Source organism: Triplophysa rosa, linkage group LG21, assembly GCF_024868665.1.
Source record: "Triplophysa rosa linkage group LG21, Trosa_1v2, whole genome shotgun sequence".
Classification (NCBI taxonomy): Eukaryota; Metazoa; Chordata; class Actinopteri; order Cypriniformes; family Nemacheilidae; genus Triplophysa; species Triplophysa rosa.
The window spans coordinates 3,889,509-3,906,910 of record NC_079910.1 but is presented as its reverse complement, the minus strand read 5'-3'; the positions used below and the strand labels follow the sequence as shown (position 1 = coordinate 3,906,910).

Genomic DNA, 17,402 nt, shown 5'->3' with positions numbered 1-17,402 from the left:
TGAGCATTAAAAAATGAAATTATCTAACATTTAAAAAATACAAATAAATGTTAATGAATTACTCATTGTTAGTTCATGATATCTAACGCATTGACTAATGTTAAAGGGACAGTTCACCCCAAAATGAACATTTATTCATCATCATTTATTCAACCTCGTGGTTCAAAACCTGTTTGACTGTTTCTTCTGTCAAACACAAAAGAAGATATTTTGAGAAATGTCTCAGTTGTTTATATAATGGAAGTCAATGGTAGTCAATGTTATTTGGTTACCAGCGTTCTTTATATATCTTTTGTGTTCTGTAGAAGAAATAAAGTCATTCCGGGTAAATAAATGGTGATGTTTTATTTTTGGGTGATCTCTTTAACAAATGAAACCTAATTGTAAAGTGTTACCAAAAATGTTCAACTCCACATTACTTTAATGAAAACATAGTTAAGCTCTAAAAATTGTTTATATGCACAGTAAAATTGGCATGCCATGTTTATGCCTTATGCTTATTTTTTTGGGAACAGGGGTTTGCACTCTAAAGCAACGAGAACGGCATTCTACAGACACAAGGCCGATTCATTCTCCGCCTGTCTGTAACGGCACCATTCCTTATAGAAAAAAACAAGCTGCTCCCAAAAATGTCTGGGACAATAGATTATCACCAAAATACAATCCCTTAGAGAGGTTATAAAAATAAACATACAGATATGAGTGTAGTAAGCAGAGGGAACGGTCCATTCATCACCCAGACTGGCTGTTGAGCTCTAAAATTTATCAAGCGCACACACACGGTGTGTTGTGGATTGAAGTTTATTGTGATGAAGTCTATTCCGCACTCCACTTCACATTGGGATCAAACAGTATAAACAGCCATCACTGCACCAAAGCCAAGACTTCAGCAAAACCCCGGCAAATTCACAAGAAAAAACATCCAACAAGTTCAGAACGACACATAAAGTGCTCTATGAAAGGTACAAGATCAACCAAGATGAACAGCTAACATGTTAACCATCCGTTTAAGTCTCGCTTGTATTTTAGGTAGGTTCCCACCAGTGTTGGGTAAGTTACCCTCAAAAAGTAATTAATTACTAATTACTATTCAATAGTGTAATTAGATTACTGTACAAATTACTCTCCAAAAAGTATTTAGTTACTTATTACTAATTACTTTCTATATCCTAAACCTTGATTAGTTAAGTGATTCAATGATAGGCATGAAAGGGCTCTTTTAATTCATTTAAATAAATAACATTAAACTACATAAAGTAGTATTATTAACTGACCAAAGTATTACAAATGTGAGAATTATACATTAAAGCAGATTTAAAGTTCAACTTTGAATTTTGATGTCAATTCCACTATTGCACACACATATATTACACAAAGTATTTAGTTTAATTACATCAAAAGAAACTACTTAAATTACAGAAAAAATAAAAGTAATCCCTTACTTCACCCTTTCAAGGGAAAAGTAATTAAATTACAGTAATTAATTACTTAGTAACTAGTTACACCCAACACTGGTTCCCACACAAGGCCATGTCTAAAACCAGATGCGACATCAGCAGTTAAAACTTGCTCTTTGCATGAGTTTTTGAGTTGACACGGAAAGTGTCAAGTATAATTTTGTGTCGTACTTGGTTAGGACGTGGTGTTAAGACATTGCGATACGTTGTGCTATAATGATGTAACGTAACAATACATGACAAGCGCCATAATACACACTGACGAATTTCTTTAGTTCAGCTTCTTGAGTTATGGATTGAAAAAAGCATACAAAAAAGCATGAAATAAAAACAATATATAAACATACGCGTGTACAATCTAAATCAATTTAGTACAAATTATACAATGTATATAAACTAATAAAAAGAATTGAAAGGAAATCATTATTTGTTACATAAAAACTAGGGCTGTCAAACGATTTATCGCATCTAGATTCAAATTGTGTGTTTACATAATACAAGTCTGTTTCCTGTGCATATTAATTTTTGTATTTATAAAAACATACACATACATACATATATTTAAGAAAAATATAAGAATTAATAAACATATACATATATAAACAAACGCATGTAAATATTTCCTAAATATGTATACATGCATGTCTATGTGTTTATAAATACAAAATTAACATGCATAGTACACAGACTTATTATGTAAACACAAACTTTTATTCTGGATGTTGATTAATCGTGATTATTCGTTTGACAGCCCTTATAAAAACACATACAAACAAACATTTTAGTCCACACATTAAATAAATAAAGCAAAGCGCAATGTTAACATTTAAACATGATAATTTATAAATAAACTAATTATATCAACTGTACACCAAAAGATGAACATCTATTTTGAATTAATTGTCTAAACGTAATTTAATGAACGAGTAAGGGGCGATTCAAATTTCGCGTCTTTTGCGCGCGCAAGTTCGTTTTAAATGTAGACACGCGGCAGGCGCATTTTCTAGGCAATAGTTCCATTTTTCAGAGTGCAGCGCACACCGTGGGTCATTTGACTAGAGAAAGTGGCGCGGCTCGCGTTTTCCACGCGGTTTTAGACGCGAAATGTGAATCGCTCCTTAATAAGAGATAAGTGCTTAGATTAGACCTATTCTAGAAAAGCTGTTTGTCTGAATTCTAATGATAAACATCATCATAATACTAGGAATTTCTTTGCAGGAACGAAACGGTATAAAATGATCACGTCCTGCACAGTTTGGCCTGTTCAGTTCTAACTTTCTTAGAATGACAGCATTTATGTATCATTGCAACACATTTTTTTAATCGAGTTTATAAATACCAGTTTAGCTGCTAAAGGAGAGATATTGGCAGTCATTACTCACTGACTCACATACGTACCAAAGACAGCTAACATAAACACATAACACTTATTTTAAATGTGTAGCCTTTTTAAAAAGATTTTTTAGACTGTTTACATCCATTTATGTATAGCTGACCATTGAGGGCACATGTTTCTGGATTCTCCTAAACTGACTGATCAGTTTTGTAGATATCCAATAGTGTTTTTTAATGCATACTGCTACAAATATACTAAATTCACCACGATGCTAACCTTACTATTTCTGCAGTATATAATAAATTATATATACTGTGCACAGTATGCTAATTTTCTGTAAGAAACTTCGGTCAAGAAAAGTTGTTTACCGGGATCATTAATTTTCATGATCAAGTTAGATGTGTATGATGTAATTCTCAACAAAAGCATTTTTTGGGAAATGTGGACATTTAAGCATCTTATACAGTATGCAAGCATAATAGGTAAAGACTATTTAATGTGCTACGCACCTTTGAAATGCCTTAAGGAAAATAATTAAAATGAATAAAAGGCTGTTATAAAATATACATGAAGAAATGAAACTAGACACCTCCAACGACATCTCCATTTCAAACCACACATGTCAGAGTGTCAGACGGGTCCTCACAGGTAAGGGAACTGATTGAGTTTTCTCTGACTCAGGGGATAAGCTGCAGAACGCTGGTACGACTGCGCAGACAGCTGCTGCTGCTGGTACGCAGCCGAGGTCGGGCACATGACGCCCATCACACTGTTCTTCTGCAGAAGACTCAGAGAGGCGGAGTACGGCCCGGCGGTGCGTGCGTGGCGGCTGGAGGAAGAGGAACTGGCCGAATTGTGCAGCTGGTCCACTGCTTGTGACACGGAGGCCAGAGCGGCAGAGGCAGGGTATGCGTACAGGCTGGAGGCGGAACCAAAGAGCGACGCCTCATGTAGCCTGTAGGAGTGGGAGGGGCCGGTTGGAGGGTAGGTGGGCTGGCGTCTTAAGGATCCACCCCCTGCACGGTCGTGAGATGACATCATTAACTGCTGTGCCTGCGTAAGTGCAATGAATTAGCAATGAATCACTTGGTCCCCCTTTTTTTAAACATGGGGCTATAGTTTCTAGTCAGTTTTTATCCATTTCAGTAGTTTCATCATAAATGAATGGAGACACAACTGTACAAACTACACTGTGGTGCATTACACACTTACCTGGCTCAGGTTAAGAGGCTGAGATTTGTTGGACGCACCCCTTTGATGCCGGTTGCCACTGGATCGTGAGCTTGCACCTTTCTTTGACTTTCCAGAACTATTACGGCTTTGTTCTGAAAGAAATATGCAAGAAATATCGTGAACAGGTTTAGAACTAATATTACCAATGTACTATGTAGATTTTCGCCTCTCATAAACAGGTGGTCTCTTGTCGAGCACTGCTGTGGGTGGAAGATTAAGTAACTCATTTGTTGCAAGTAATTTCCTGGATTTGTATGATATTTCACCGCTCATGTACAGAAATCATTTTAGAAATGAAAAAACTGACAGACTCAAACAGCCTGCCATTCGCGATATATGCCTGAGTATTACCAACACAAAGAAACCTGAATTAAGTTCAGCACACTGACCTTTCGAAGGTTCATCCCAGAGCTGCGTTTTCACTGACGGCATGACCACAGCCAGAGATCTGGAGGAGCGCGAGTTGTTCTCTTTAAAGTTTGGGAGGTGTCTGGGGCTCAGGGGAGTGCTGGTGGAGGAGTCTGAATCTTGGGAGTCATGGACCGTCACACAGCTGATGACGTTGGTTCGCTGGTTCGCGCTGCAGCTGCCGCTGAGAAGAAGCAGGCAACTCAATTCATATCATGATTATTTTGATCAAGCTGTGATAATTGTATAAATTCTTTTCACCTCATCCTACGGTAACTAGGCACATGATAAAGTGTTGAGTTATGTATCACAACTCCATGTTAATAATAGATGTTTTGTCCTAACCAGCCACAAGTGTCAAAATATGTGTACAAATATTGCACTATATTTCTAGTGTGATGCACCGTGTAGTTCCATGCACGATGAAATATCAACTGTTTAAAAATCCTGTTCCACCTTGTGTTGGCTGAGATTTTGTCACGTCATGCAGAATTTGGTTTTATTGATAATTTATTGAGCTTTATGCTTAGTTTGTACTATAGTAAGATTATCCACATCGAGTTATTTTGCAAACGTAGGAGGTGTGTGGGGATTTTAAGTACACGTTTTGTCTTAATATAATAAACATAAAAAATAAAATAGTATATAACTACAGAATGAAGAGTTTCGGTTGTGATGCAAAGGAGATCGTACCTTTCCGGTGGACACTTTCTGTCGTCCTCATCCTCTGTGTCACTGTGGATGGTGATGATGCTGACAGCAGGGCTGGGCGTGTCTGAGATAATGATTGGCTGGGACGCATCACCGCAGTTGTGTGATGCTGAAGGGGCCGACTGCAGAGAGGACACGGGCCTGCGACAGAATCATACACTTACATCAAATCATTTTAAATGACATTTCATTTTTTTAAATGTCAACAATGCGTTCTAATGTCTAATGTATTTCAACAGTGTAAATCTAATGTATCTAAATGAAAAGAAACAATATCAATGCAATAAATAAGTCATAAAATGCTCATCGTTACTTTTTAAATAATACAAAAATGATATAAACTACCATCATCGATGAATAAGCTTTGAAATTTCATCTATAGTGCAATCCGACATCATCACATTGTATTCATGATGAATCTAGAGATGTGGCTGGAGTGATACCTGGCTCTGCTCTCGGCACGGCGACCCTTCGACTTCTTGACGTCATTCTGCTGCGTGCGACTGTTGGCCGCTCCCGTGAGCGAGACCTGTGCGCCCGCGTTACGACCCTGCTGCTGCCGCCCATCACACTGACCTCCATGTCGACCCCTGACAGAGAGCATTACACAAACGCTGTTATGAAAATTAGGATTGTACAACGGCTCTTTGCCAGTTTAAAACATTGAGTTCTGCACAGACGTAGTGTTAAGCTGAATGATTTCCATAAACAGCTGGATGTCATTTTGAATGCATTTGAAAAACCAGAAACAGCGATGCATACATTTCAGTGTTCACATGTTTGACTCAAATTTAGTTCTTGAATTCATGTACTTTACTTGGTGTGCACCCATGGTCATAAAACACCTTTTACGCCTACCACAACGTTGTGGTCAGCTGAATTTAGTTTCACACTAAATCCTCTTTAATAAAGGAACATCTTATATAGGAATAATCTGGAATAGAGTGCTCTAGGTGTTGGTGTAGAAGCAGTGCCGACCTCCAGCTGGTGTTCTGTTGGGTGTTGTTGTCTGAGACCAGCGGGGAGTTGGACAGCACAGGGTGGCTGGGGTTGTGCATGGCCATGCCCGACATCTGCTGCCATGAGGAGGGAATGAGGATCTGCTGTGTGCCCGCTGGCCAGCCTTGCTAAATACAAACACACAATCATACAGACAGATTAACATCTTTCAACAACATCACCAATTAAATGAAAACGTTTTTTGCAAAAGAAAAAGATTTTGCAAAAGATTTGACTCCAAATGTGATTTCACTGGGTTCAATGCAAACACAACCTGTTTAATACACATTTCTCATTTTAATAAAGTGATGGCATTACAGGATTATATGCTATATTATAGTGCATTCATGTAATAAATAACAATACTGCAATAATACAATTTGATATGTATATGTATAAAATATCTGTTACAAAAGCTGTCATGTTGTCAACAAATGCTTTTAAAATCACATAAACATGTACTGTATGTTACCACTTTCACTATATGTTCTCGCAACACATTTACTATGACTGAAAGGGATAGTTCAACCAAATATTCACGCTCAGGTCATTCTAAACCTGCATGACTTTCTTTCTTCTGCAGAACACAAAAGAAGATATTTTGAAGAATGTTGGTAACCGAACAGCATTGGACCCCATTGACTTCTATTGCATGGACACAAAACCACTGAGACATTTCTCAAAATATCTTCTTTTGTGTTCCACAGAAGAAAAAGTCACATGGCCGTGAATAAATGACAGAATTTTGATTCTACGCCTTCAAAACACTGATTCCACGTGGCTGACAGATGCACAATAAGCACTTCCAGGATGAACAGGTTTTGTATTATGGTGGTCAATATCTTTCTCTTTGAACATAAAAGGTGATCATGTCCAAAAAGCTTTTTAAAAATCACGCACGAGTACAATTGTTTTTACAAAAAACTAGGAAGGTTAAATTAAATATCAACAGAACCAAAAGGTAAATGATTATACTGTACTGTAAAGCAGAATGTCAGCAGAAGCGAATCGGTCTTAATAAAGAGGTGAATCAACCTTTCGTGAAGAAGTGATCGCGCGACAGAGAGAAACATTTGAGTTAGGAACATAACTCATAACTCATTAATAAAGCAATATAGCTTGACAGGGTTATCAGTCATCATGAATAGATCTGAATAGAAAGGATCTGATTGGTTAGGAGCAGAAAGGGAAAATATGAGGACATCTGTTGGCACAGGAGTAGGTCTGCAAAAAGAGGAATCATTTGGATCGCAAACAGCCAAGCAGCCATGCTTCAATGGATCAGGCCCTGGGGTCCACGACGGGTCGCATTAGAAAAACAGCTTTGTTAAATCATGACAGAGAAAAGAAACTAGCCCCGACACTTCAACTTTTTAACAAATCACAACAATTCATGTTATAGCTTGAAGCTACAAATTCCGCACAGTAACAACATAGAGCTCGTGTAGAGGTACATGTACAGCCCGACATGCAACTCAATGAGAGGTAAAGTGGAAGGAAATAAGAAGATGGGCAGGAAACGAGGAAATAGGTGCTTTACGCGGCAGGCCTGAGGTTTACCAGCATAGCGGGGCTCTGCTCCACACGCCGAGAGCCCAGCGCTGTCAGTCCCGCCGCTGGAAGCTGCAGTGAAGCCACCGTCAGTGGCGTGCTGGGGAGGGGACAGAGGGATGTGTGGAGGAACTGAGGATGGAGGGACAGGGTGGGCAGGGTTACAACACGCTGTCTGAAAGTGACTCGCCAATACTTTCCACCATCATCATTATAATCAAAGTCAGAGTAACAGGAGCTACAGACGGGTTCACACAGCCAGTGATGTTCAGACAGGAAGTGAAAGTGCATAAAATCATTTTTTTATGATTGATTTAAGCGAGTTTGTTATTGTACCATTTGATATTTTGATTATTGTTGTGGTTTTTAATTAGAATAATAATGAACCAAAATTACAGTATTTCAAGGGCTGTCACGATTTGACAGCTGGGCTGACGATTAATTGTCTAATAAATCACTGCGATTAATTGTCTGTTTTAGAGCTTTGACTTTTAATTCTCATTAGGGATGTAACGATTCACTCAGCTCACGATGCGATGCGATTCACGATTCTGATCTCACGATGCGATTTATTCACGATTTACTCACGATTTATTTTTAAAAAATGAGTTGAAACAAATTAGAAATGAACAACGTCCCTTGCATTATTTCTTAAATGCTTCACGTTTCTTTGCATAATAAAATAATGTTTTATTTCAAATAACAAAAGTAAACTGCGATTTTATAACAAATTAATAATAGAAAAAGTCTCTTTAATATAAACAAACTAATACTTGTCTGTGCTTTTCTTGGATTTTTTTGCATTTAAGAAATATCAGCATCCACGTTTAGGTTTGCAGTGAAAATAGCGGCCCCTGCTGTTCAAAGAATTTATTGCGATTCAGTTCAAGCCTCAACCGAATTGAATCGTCACTCATTATAACCGATTTTCAACCGGCTCACGGTGAATCGTTACATCCCTAATTCTCATACATTTTTTATTCAGTTTTGAAACGACCACATTGTTCTGAATTGTTCTTAAGGTTTAGGCTTTTACCTGTCAATAATACAACCACCAAATACTTGTAAATTAAGTAAATTGATCAGGAGTGAATTGAAGCCACCATTAAAATGCTATCAGTCATAGAAAAGCTTCTAGTCTGTTTTTTTCTCACTTGCAAGACTACAATAAAAGTTTACTTCTATGTTAATGATTTTGGTACACTGGTTTTCACACTGAAATAATATTAAATTGTACTGCAGGTTATTTGTATGGTATATGCTTCAGTTTTTTTTAAAGTGATTGTGTTGTGGTGGTACATTTTACAAGTATTACCATGCTTTAGTAACAATATATACAATAAAATATGCAATATGCAGATGCACTACAGCTCCCCCTAGTGTCTTCTATAGAGATGTGCAATAATTGCGATGATCTGCAAACAATCGCGATGAAGTCAAACAATCGCGATGAGACGATTATTTAATAATCGTGACAGCCCTATTTAATATTTATACATTTTTTATTCAGCTTTGAAACGACCATATTGTTCTGAATATAAAAAATGTGTTTTTTTTCTTGGAAATACATCGGAAAATATTGGTTTATCATATATTTAAGTTTAGACTTTTACCTGTCAATAATACAACCGCCAAATACTTGTAAATTAAGTAATTTGATCAGGAGTGAAGCCACCATTGATATGCTATCAGTCTTAGAAATGCTGGTTTTCACACTGAGATTAGCTTAAATAATATTAAACTGCAGGTTATTTTTATGGTATATGCTTTAGTTTTTATTGTGTTGTGGTGGTACATTTTACAAGTATTACAATGCTTTAGTTACAATAAATACAATAAAATATGTAATATGCAGGCACTACAGCTCCCCCTAGTGTCTTCTATAGAGATGTGCAATAATTGCGATGATCCGAAACCATCGCGATGAGACGATTATTTAATAATCGTGACAGCCCTAATTTCAAGCATTGGTTTTGTTAAGAAAAATGTGCACGCAGTGGAGTACAGACAGAATGTGACGGAAAAAAAGACGTGCAGAAGGAATCACATATATAGACCATTTTGCAAGACGTAAACACCTCCAGAAGCTGACCCAGAAGCATATCGTTTTTAACACTGGACAAATGTTAAAACAAAATACAACCAACAGAACATTTAGAACTGGATTGCAACATTAAAACGGTATCTTCAAGACTCATATGTGTCAAATAAAAAAATTCAGCTCTGGACTCTACCTGTGTCAGCATGCTGGGCTGAATGTGCAGGGGTTGTGTGGGCTGATTCTGAGGGACTATGGGAACAGTGTTGTCCATTCTCACCGGATAGCCAGCTTGTTTATTGGAAGTCTGCAGTCCTGGTGAATTAAACATGACAATTGTGTTATTTATACAATGCAACAACCAAGAACTCACAAAAAATGTTTTGTGCCTGCATGGCAATAACATCACGAATCTTAAAAGTAGGGATGCACGAACAATTATCGGCTATATCGGTATCGGCCGAAAAATAGTCATTTTTGGTAATTATTATTATTATTACAGCCGATAAATCCTAAATCAATTCCGCTGGTTAAACTTCTTCAGCTGCACACTGCTCACAGTTAAAATACAGTACAGTACTTTCTTTCTGTCGTGATCATTCACTTACTGCTATTAGCAAAACATTTCGATGTAGGTACAGTACTGCATGTAGAAGATACAGTATTTATGAATGTGTAAATTATAGGAACAAACAAATATTGTTTGAAGTCGATAGCTGTCTGAATGCTTTCTGTCTCGAGACCTGTTAGACATGTGGCTGTTTAATAATATTAAGATACTGTATATCAGCCATCATATTGATTATCGGCTTCCAATGTTAAAGAATTATCGGTTATCTTTATCGGCCAAAATGTCCATAATTAAAAGTACCACCTTAATTCCTTACATAATGATCACACAAGACATTTCCTGAGCAATGAGGGTCTTAATAGGACAGCAGGGTGGAGGTAAAAGAGGGAAGGATGGTTGAGTAAAAGGGGTTGGAGCTCACCCTGTATGGTAGGAGGGCACACAATCAGGGTTTGCTGGAAGGGCTCAGACTGGGCACACAGTTGAGTGGGGCGAGCTTGTAATGGGATGCTCTGCTGGGCCAGGCCTGGTATATTTATAGTGGCCTGCTGGTACAGACCAGGCTGGTAGTTCAATAAAGGAACGTTGCTGCTCAGAGACAAGGACTGACCCCCCGTGGAGGCCATCTGGTGGTTATGGAATATAAGAGGGAGATTCTTAACATCGCAGTCCATGTACAGAAATGGCACTAAACATCTAAATACACAGCGGGCATGCACATACGGTACTATGCTGTAATACACGCTACTGCGGCTTGGCAGGACATGTGCTATTTTATTGCATAATTCTTAAAGGAACAGTTCATGCAAAAAATAAAGATGTTTCTGTAATTTTTCAGTTTAAAGTCATTTTGTACCATAACACGGTGGAAACCGAACTACTCCTCTTAAGGAAAATAAACGAATTACAACCCAATCAAATTTCCCACAGTGCATCTGGGCATTAGTACACACCTGATTGTGCTGATTTAGCTGACTGCTGAAGGTGACTGTGAGGTTGGTGGCCGTGCCGGGGCCGTTATGGCTGGCGAACAGGCTCTTGTTGTTGTCGAAGACTGTACACCGGCGCTTACAGATCTCCATGTTCTGGAAGCAGGATTTCACACTACACAACGAGAGACGGAGATGTTAAAAGTCCTTCAATGATTACAGACGCCGTTTATAATGTGTAAGATCATCGTCAGGTCTTACTGTGAGCTGTGCGGGAAGTGAAGAAGGTGAGCCATCGTCACAAACGGGTGGTTGAGGGTCCTGGTGGGCGTGATCCTCTTGTCTGCGTCTAGCGTTAGCATCTTCTTCAGCAGGTCAATGAACTCTCTCCTATCAGCCTTCTCTGCCAAGACGTCTGTGCCTTCCAAATTAGTCATATTGACCTGAAGTGAAACATGAAAGGCAATTAAATCATGTCAGTCCGTATGTTTTGGTAACACGCAAAAGCTTAATGCTTTGGCTTATTATGGATTTTTTGTGTCGCAAGGTTTGGATGTCAATACGACAGTGTTTGAATGACCCAATTTTGCGGCTTTTTTTAATAAATAGTCTGTGTGGACTAGGGAGGAAAACTCCCCATTTTAAAAATGTAAAATGAGCAAAAACAACTCATGTTTTCCACACTGTGCACTCGTTTAAAACCCTTTAGAGTTTAGAGAAAATCTACAGTTTAATTCATGGTTATGAATCATGCAATCCACAATTTTTTTTAACAGGCATTGTTTTTATCATTTTACTTGAGAACCACATTTATTCCATCATCTGATCTGATCATCTTTTCTGGCAAACATCATTACCTGCATCATGTCATCGAGGCAGTTAAAGATGTATTTGCGAGCCTCTTTGGACTTGATGCCATACTCTGCTTCATGCTCAGCAGGAGTCTGAAAACAGAAATAGACCAGTAAGGATTTACTCATAAACTGATGCCTTCTGAAATAAAACACACAGTGAGTTTATGTAGAACGTGCCTTGAGTCTCCAGAGAGGATAGCTGGAGTCTGGACCTCTGTTGAAGAATCGGCTGGTTTTAGTGCCCGCGCTCAGGAGATACTCGGCTGGCAATCCTTGAGTCTGAGAAATGTACCGAATCTGATGCAAAAACAAGAATACACAACATGATTATAGAATACAGGACACACATACAAGATAACTACTGACTTTTTGATAATTTGGTTGACTGATATCTCTGGGGAAAATAGCCTTTTTTGTAAGCATACTGTTTGGTCAACACCTAAATCTACCGCCAACTGCATCAATGGAATTTGGCGTAAACAAAAGCTCAAATTATTTCAATTGAGAGAATTCAGCAAATCGTTGCTGTCCTTCCCGAAACCTTGTATGTCCAAATTTGATGTTTTTCAGAAAATGGGGAAAAAAACACTAAACCTTTTTAATGAATGCTTACTGTGCTGTCAAAGAGAAAGTATTAAAAAAGTGCTTGTCAGATGTGACTAATAATGATTTATGGCAAAAAAAATCCAAATCATGAAATATGGATATGCGAGGTTTCAGAAGGACAGCAGCAAAATGTGATTTTCTTACTGACCTGATCGTACTCTGAAGCTCCAGGATATAAAGGCCAGCCCAGAAACAGCTCCGCTATGACACAACCCAGTGACCACATGTCAATGGCCTCACAGAACGGCAGGCCGAGAATAATCTCTGGAGCTCTGCACCACAACAAACAAAATAAAGAGTTAAACATGCGAGATCGCATTATAAACATCTGCGCTAAAATGTACATTCCAGAGTTAAATTACACTAAAGGGATAGATTCATTCACCCAAAAACACATTTCCATCATGAATTGCTCACCCTCGAGTTGTTCCAAACCTGTGTAAATTGCTTTGTTTGGTTGAACACAAAGAAAGATGTTAGCAACCGACACTTCTGAGGCACCGTTGACTACCATAGTAGTTGCTCTGATGAACACAAAAGAAGATATTTTGAGAAATTTAGAAAAGCAAACCTTCCTTTTAATTTTTCGTACTATGGTAGTCCATGGTGCCTCAGAACGGTCAGTTGCTAACATTCTTCCAGATATCTTTCTTTTTGTTCAAGCGAACAAAGAATTTTATACAGGCTTGGAACAACTAGAGGGTGAGTAATTCATGATAGAACTTTCATTTTTGGGTGAATGAAACTATCCCTTTAATGTAATTTAATTCAATGTGCATTGTTGCAAAGCAGTTTTACAGAATACATAAATGATGACAGAATTTCCCTTTAAAATGTCAGCTTTCCGTGTCTAATTTAAAATGATTTAATAAGTGAAATGTATTTACTTTATTATTATTTATTCATATGTAATGACAGCTACGTAATGACAAGATATAAAAATATAGGCAAGCACTCAAACCGTAATCCGTAACATTTTTTGTAAAATAAACAAAACTCAGTCTCCTTACCTTATTCCAATTTACAAAAGCTTACGTTAAAAAAGTTTATAATAATGATTTACAAGTTGAGCTGTCCGATACGATTTGGATCGTATCGCAAAGAAAGGTTTAGACAGCAATGCACAATATTTAAGTGACCGCACGGATCTGCCGCTCACCTGTAGTATCTAGACTGCAGGTAGGTCGAGCACAAGGCTTTAGACACGTGGCTGGCGGAACCGAAGTCAATGACTTTGACTCTGTATGGTTGTCTGACGGGGTCCACCAGCATGATGTTCTCAGGCTTCAGATCGGCATGAATGAGACCCAAACTCTTCAGCTTCATCAGAGCCGTGGCCACCTGCTGCAGGACCGGCCGGATGCACTTCAGAAGCAGTGGACTGAACTTGCTGTGCTTGAGGAAGTCATAGAGGTTCTGTTCCAACATCTCGAACACGAGGCAGGTGTGGTTCTTGTGCTGGAAGCACTCGTAGGAGCGCACGAAGTTGAAGTCATCTGCGTTCTCTGTGCTCAGACGGCTCAAGATGCTCACCTTGAAAAAAGATGATTTACAGCATATTACTCGGTGGAAACATCACATCATAGCACAGCTCTTCTTTATCAAAGCAGTGCTCACCTCTATCTGACCCTGGCGGGCGTACGACGGATGGTTCTTGAGAATCTTAATGGCCACTATTTCATTAGTCCCACGTTTCCAGCATTTGGCGACCTGTCCGAACGTCCCACGTCCGAGGAACTCGAGAACCTCGTAGCTGTTGGACACAGAGCAAAGGATCTCGTGTTGAACCAGCTGATAGTCACCTTCACTGTGAGAGTTGCTGCTCTTGGTGGTAGACGCAGAATGAGCGATGGACTGAGCCGTAGCGTTGCCTCTGGGAACACGGTTGGGGAGCACAGGAGCCGAGAGCTCCTCTAAGATCTGCACGCTGTCGCTGCTGTCCACCTCCTCGCTCTTCCTCTTCAGACTGCCCCGTTTCCTGTAACCCTCAGAGGCCAGGGAGGCGTCTTTTCCGTGCCGACTTGATAGGGACGACAAAGAAGAGGACGACGAGGGCTCGGGAACGCTACCTGTGCTGTCGGCGGCACGTACCACCGTCTGCTCCCGTGGTACGACCAGGCCGGAGGAGTAGTTGAAGAGGGACGTAGAGGGGGAGGAGCCATTAGTCTGACTCGGGCTCTGCTGGTAGCAGGTGCTCTCGTCTGATAGGCTGCTTACATTCCACACAGGGTTTTCCACCTTTAGTTTCTTAGAGCGGGAGAGGCCACTGGAGGACACGGAGGGGGAGGAAAACGCTTGGAGTTGCGAGGACATACCTGGAAAATTCCAAGAATGTGGAAAAACTCCTGTGACTTTATTTATTTACTTAAAGGCATAGTTCACCCGATAATGATAGGTGTGTAGGAGAAAACTATTCATATTTTCATTAGACATATTTTCTTTTGGGTTCCACAGAAGAAAGAGTCATATACAGGTTTTGAGTGTGAATAAATGATGAACGATTCTTTGAGGTTAGGTAAACATGACTCAAATCTAAAATGAACTTAGAAACACACTGTGGACTTTCAGTTCCTACTATATATCACGAGGTTCAACACAAAACCAACAAACAAATGCCTGCTGCCATACAAACTGATTTGGTTACGTTATCTAGGGTCGTTGCTATAGTAATGGCTGTAGCCAGGAGGGGTTGTCATAGCAACGGTTGCTACTGGATGATAAAGAGGTGTGGCAGAGGTGGGTTTTTTTTGGTATTTTGATATAAACTCTAACTGAATTACTACATGCACGGATTTCAAATGTACAAGTCAAAGCATAACAAAAAGATTTTATACAATCGGACAGTGTCGTTTAAGTTGTCAACAGCGCACATCTGCAAGAACATATGACTAATATTTACAACAGTATGAATTTGATAAAGAAACAGTTATGCAGTTCGTGCAAAACGGCATTGGAAAGATCGTGACACAGATCGCTGGTTGCAAAAAAATCCCTCATAAAAACACATATCGCATGCAACAGGATTGCATAAAACATTGCATTTCCTCACCATGTGCAAGCCAACGTTGTGTCAGATCAGCTGATCTTTGTAACTCACCTGCTCTCAGCCTGACACTTCTTCCTCATCTTCTGGAAAAGGCCTCATTGTTTTTCTTTTTTAGGACAATCTTCGGCTTTGAAACACGGCATTGTTCGAGCCGACGAGCTTTCATAGACCGATAAATGCAGAAATAGTCCAACAAATCGTCAGGCCCATCGTAAAACATTAACATTCTGCAAGGACATCGCACAGAAATATGATTGACACCTGGAAAGGAATGTAGGATGTTTAACTGGGCACCATTTCCGGCCTGTGAGGTCTAGCGCTGATTGGTCCGGCGAGCGTCACGTGGTGCATAAATCACTGGTTCAGACTTATTTTGGGGTTCTGTTCCTGTTGACGCGACAAAGTTATGTGCATATATCACGCTTTACATTTCCATTATTGCCCGAACAAACCAGGAGTCAAAAGTTTGCAGACACTCTTCTGAATCTGTCTTTTAAAAAAGCTTTAAATATCGTAAAGGCTAACGCGGAAACGCTTGACAAAAATGTACATTTACATGCTTTACGTAAATTGCCAAGTGTGGCTACTAAATTGTGAATGTACTCAATAATTACAATAAATCTAAAAATGAACTGTGTTACTTCTAGAAATGTTTATCAACCTTGATCACATGGACTTAAAGCCACAATATGGAATTTCTGGACCGCTAGATGGCGCACTTTCGAAACAACAAAAGACAAAGCTAAATGACGTTATGTATGAGAGTGGAATCATGGGACATGTCGTTTTCACCATCCAGAGGCGTATGGAGATCGCCCATCATGTTCACGGGCGAGGTAATTAATTAATTTATTTTATTTTATGTCATCGTAATGAATTAGCTTGCAAGAAACGTGGAATGTAATGCTACGTTAGCCCGAGACTGATATTGGACTTTGTCCATTGATTTGGTAGCGTAATGCTACACAGTTTTACCTGTTTAAAACAGTCATACAGTCGTCGTTTAAAAAGTAAATTGGAATGAACCCACAGCATTTACAAGTAACGTTATTGGCTACATATTTCTGTGCGACATAATTATACTGTATTTAATAGGGTAACTGCATTCATAACTATTCAAATAATCTGTGTATGAGTATTTTGTGTACACTAAAAAAATGTGCTTACTTGTCTATTAAAACACATGCGAGAGCGGAGTCTCTGTCGAATCCAAGTTGGTCGCGCAGCTCTCTCCATTTAGAAAATGCCACGCCGATATTAATCCTTGTTTTATTTCTTCGTTTGTCCATAAGCCTGCTTGCCTCATTTGTTCTACGTTTCCGCTTTTTTGGGTTTCCTTTACTCGCCAAAGAGTAATCGGGATCCATAATAACAGAACAACAGATGCTGCTTCCAAGATGCTGTATAACCACTTCCGCATTTGTGTTTTGCCGTAGTTTCTACAACCGGAAACTGAGGGTAGTGCGGAGCAGCGGATATTAAGTCACTGCGTCAAATATAAGGGCGACAAGGGACGGGCCATTATTTTAAATAGGAATTTCTCTGGATTTGCACATTCTTGGGAACATTTGAGATAATGTAAGTACACAACTGCATGAAATATATCACACTGTGCAAGTGATTTTTGGATATTTCATAACAAAATTCTTCCATATTGTGGCTT

General features: G+C 39.1%; 1 protein-coding gene across 1 annotated transcript; it reads right to left on the bottom strand.

Annotated features, from left to right (window-relative positions):
- Window positions 1–126: 126 nt before the first annotated feature.
- hipk1a (homeodomain interacting protein kinase 1a) lies at window positions 127–16,056 on the bottom strand. Its single transcript, XM_057363366.1, has 16 exons — window positions 15,791–16,056; window positions 14,311–15,008; window positions 13,853–14,226; window positions 12,842–12,965; window positions 12,265–12,384; window positions 12,091–12,177; window positions 11,495–11,676; window positions 11,258–11,408; window positions 10,726–10,930; window positions 9,930–10,048; window positions 6,124–6,272; window positions 5,589–5,735; window positions 5,128–5,286; window positions 4,416–4,618; window positions 4,006–4,118; window positions 127–3,846 (listed from the first exon to the last, which is right to left on the bottom strand). The coding sequence occupies exons 2-16, from the start codon at window positions 15,004–15,006 to the stop codon at window positions 3,436–3,438; spliced, it is 3,240 nt and encodes a 1,079-aa protein (XP_057219349.1). The 5' UTR covers window positions 15,007–15,008; window positions 15,791–16,056; the 3' UTR covers window positions 127–3,435.
- Between the last annotated feature and the right edge of the window lie 1,346 nt (window positions 16,057–17,402).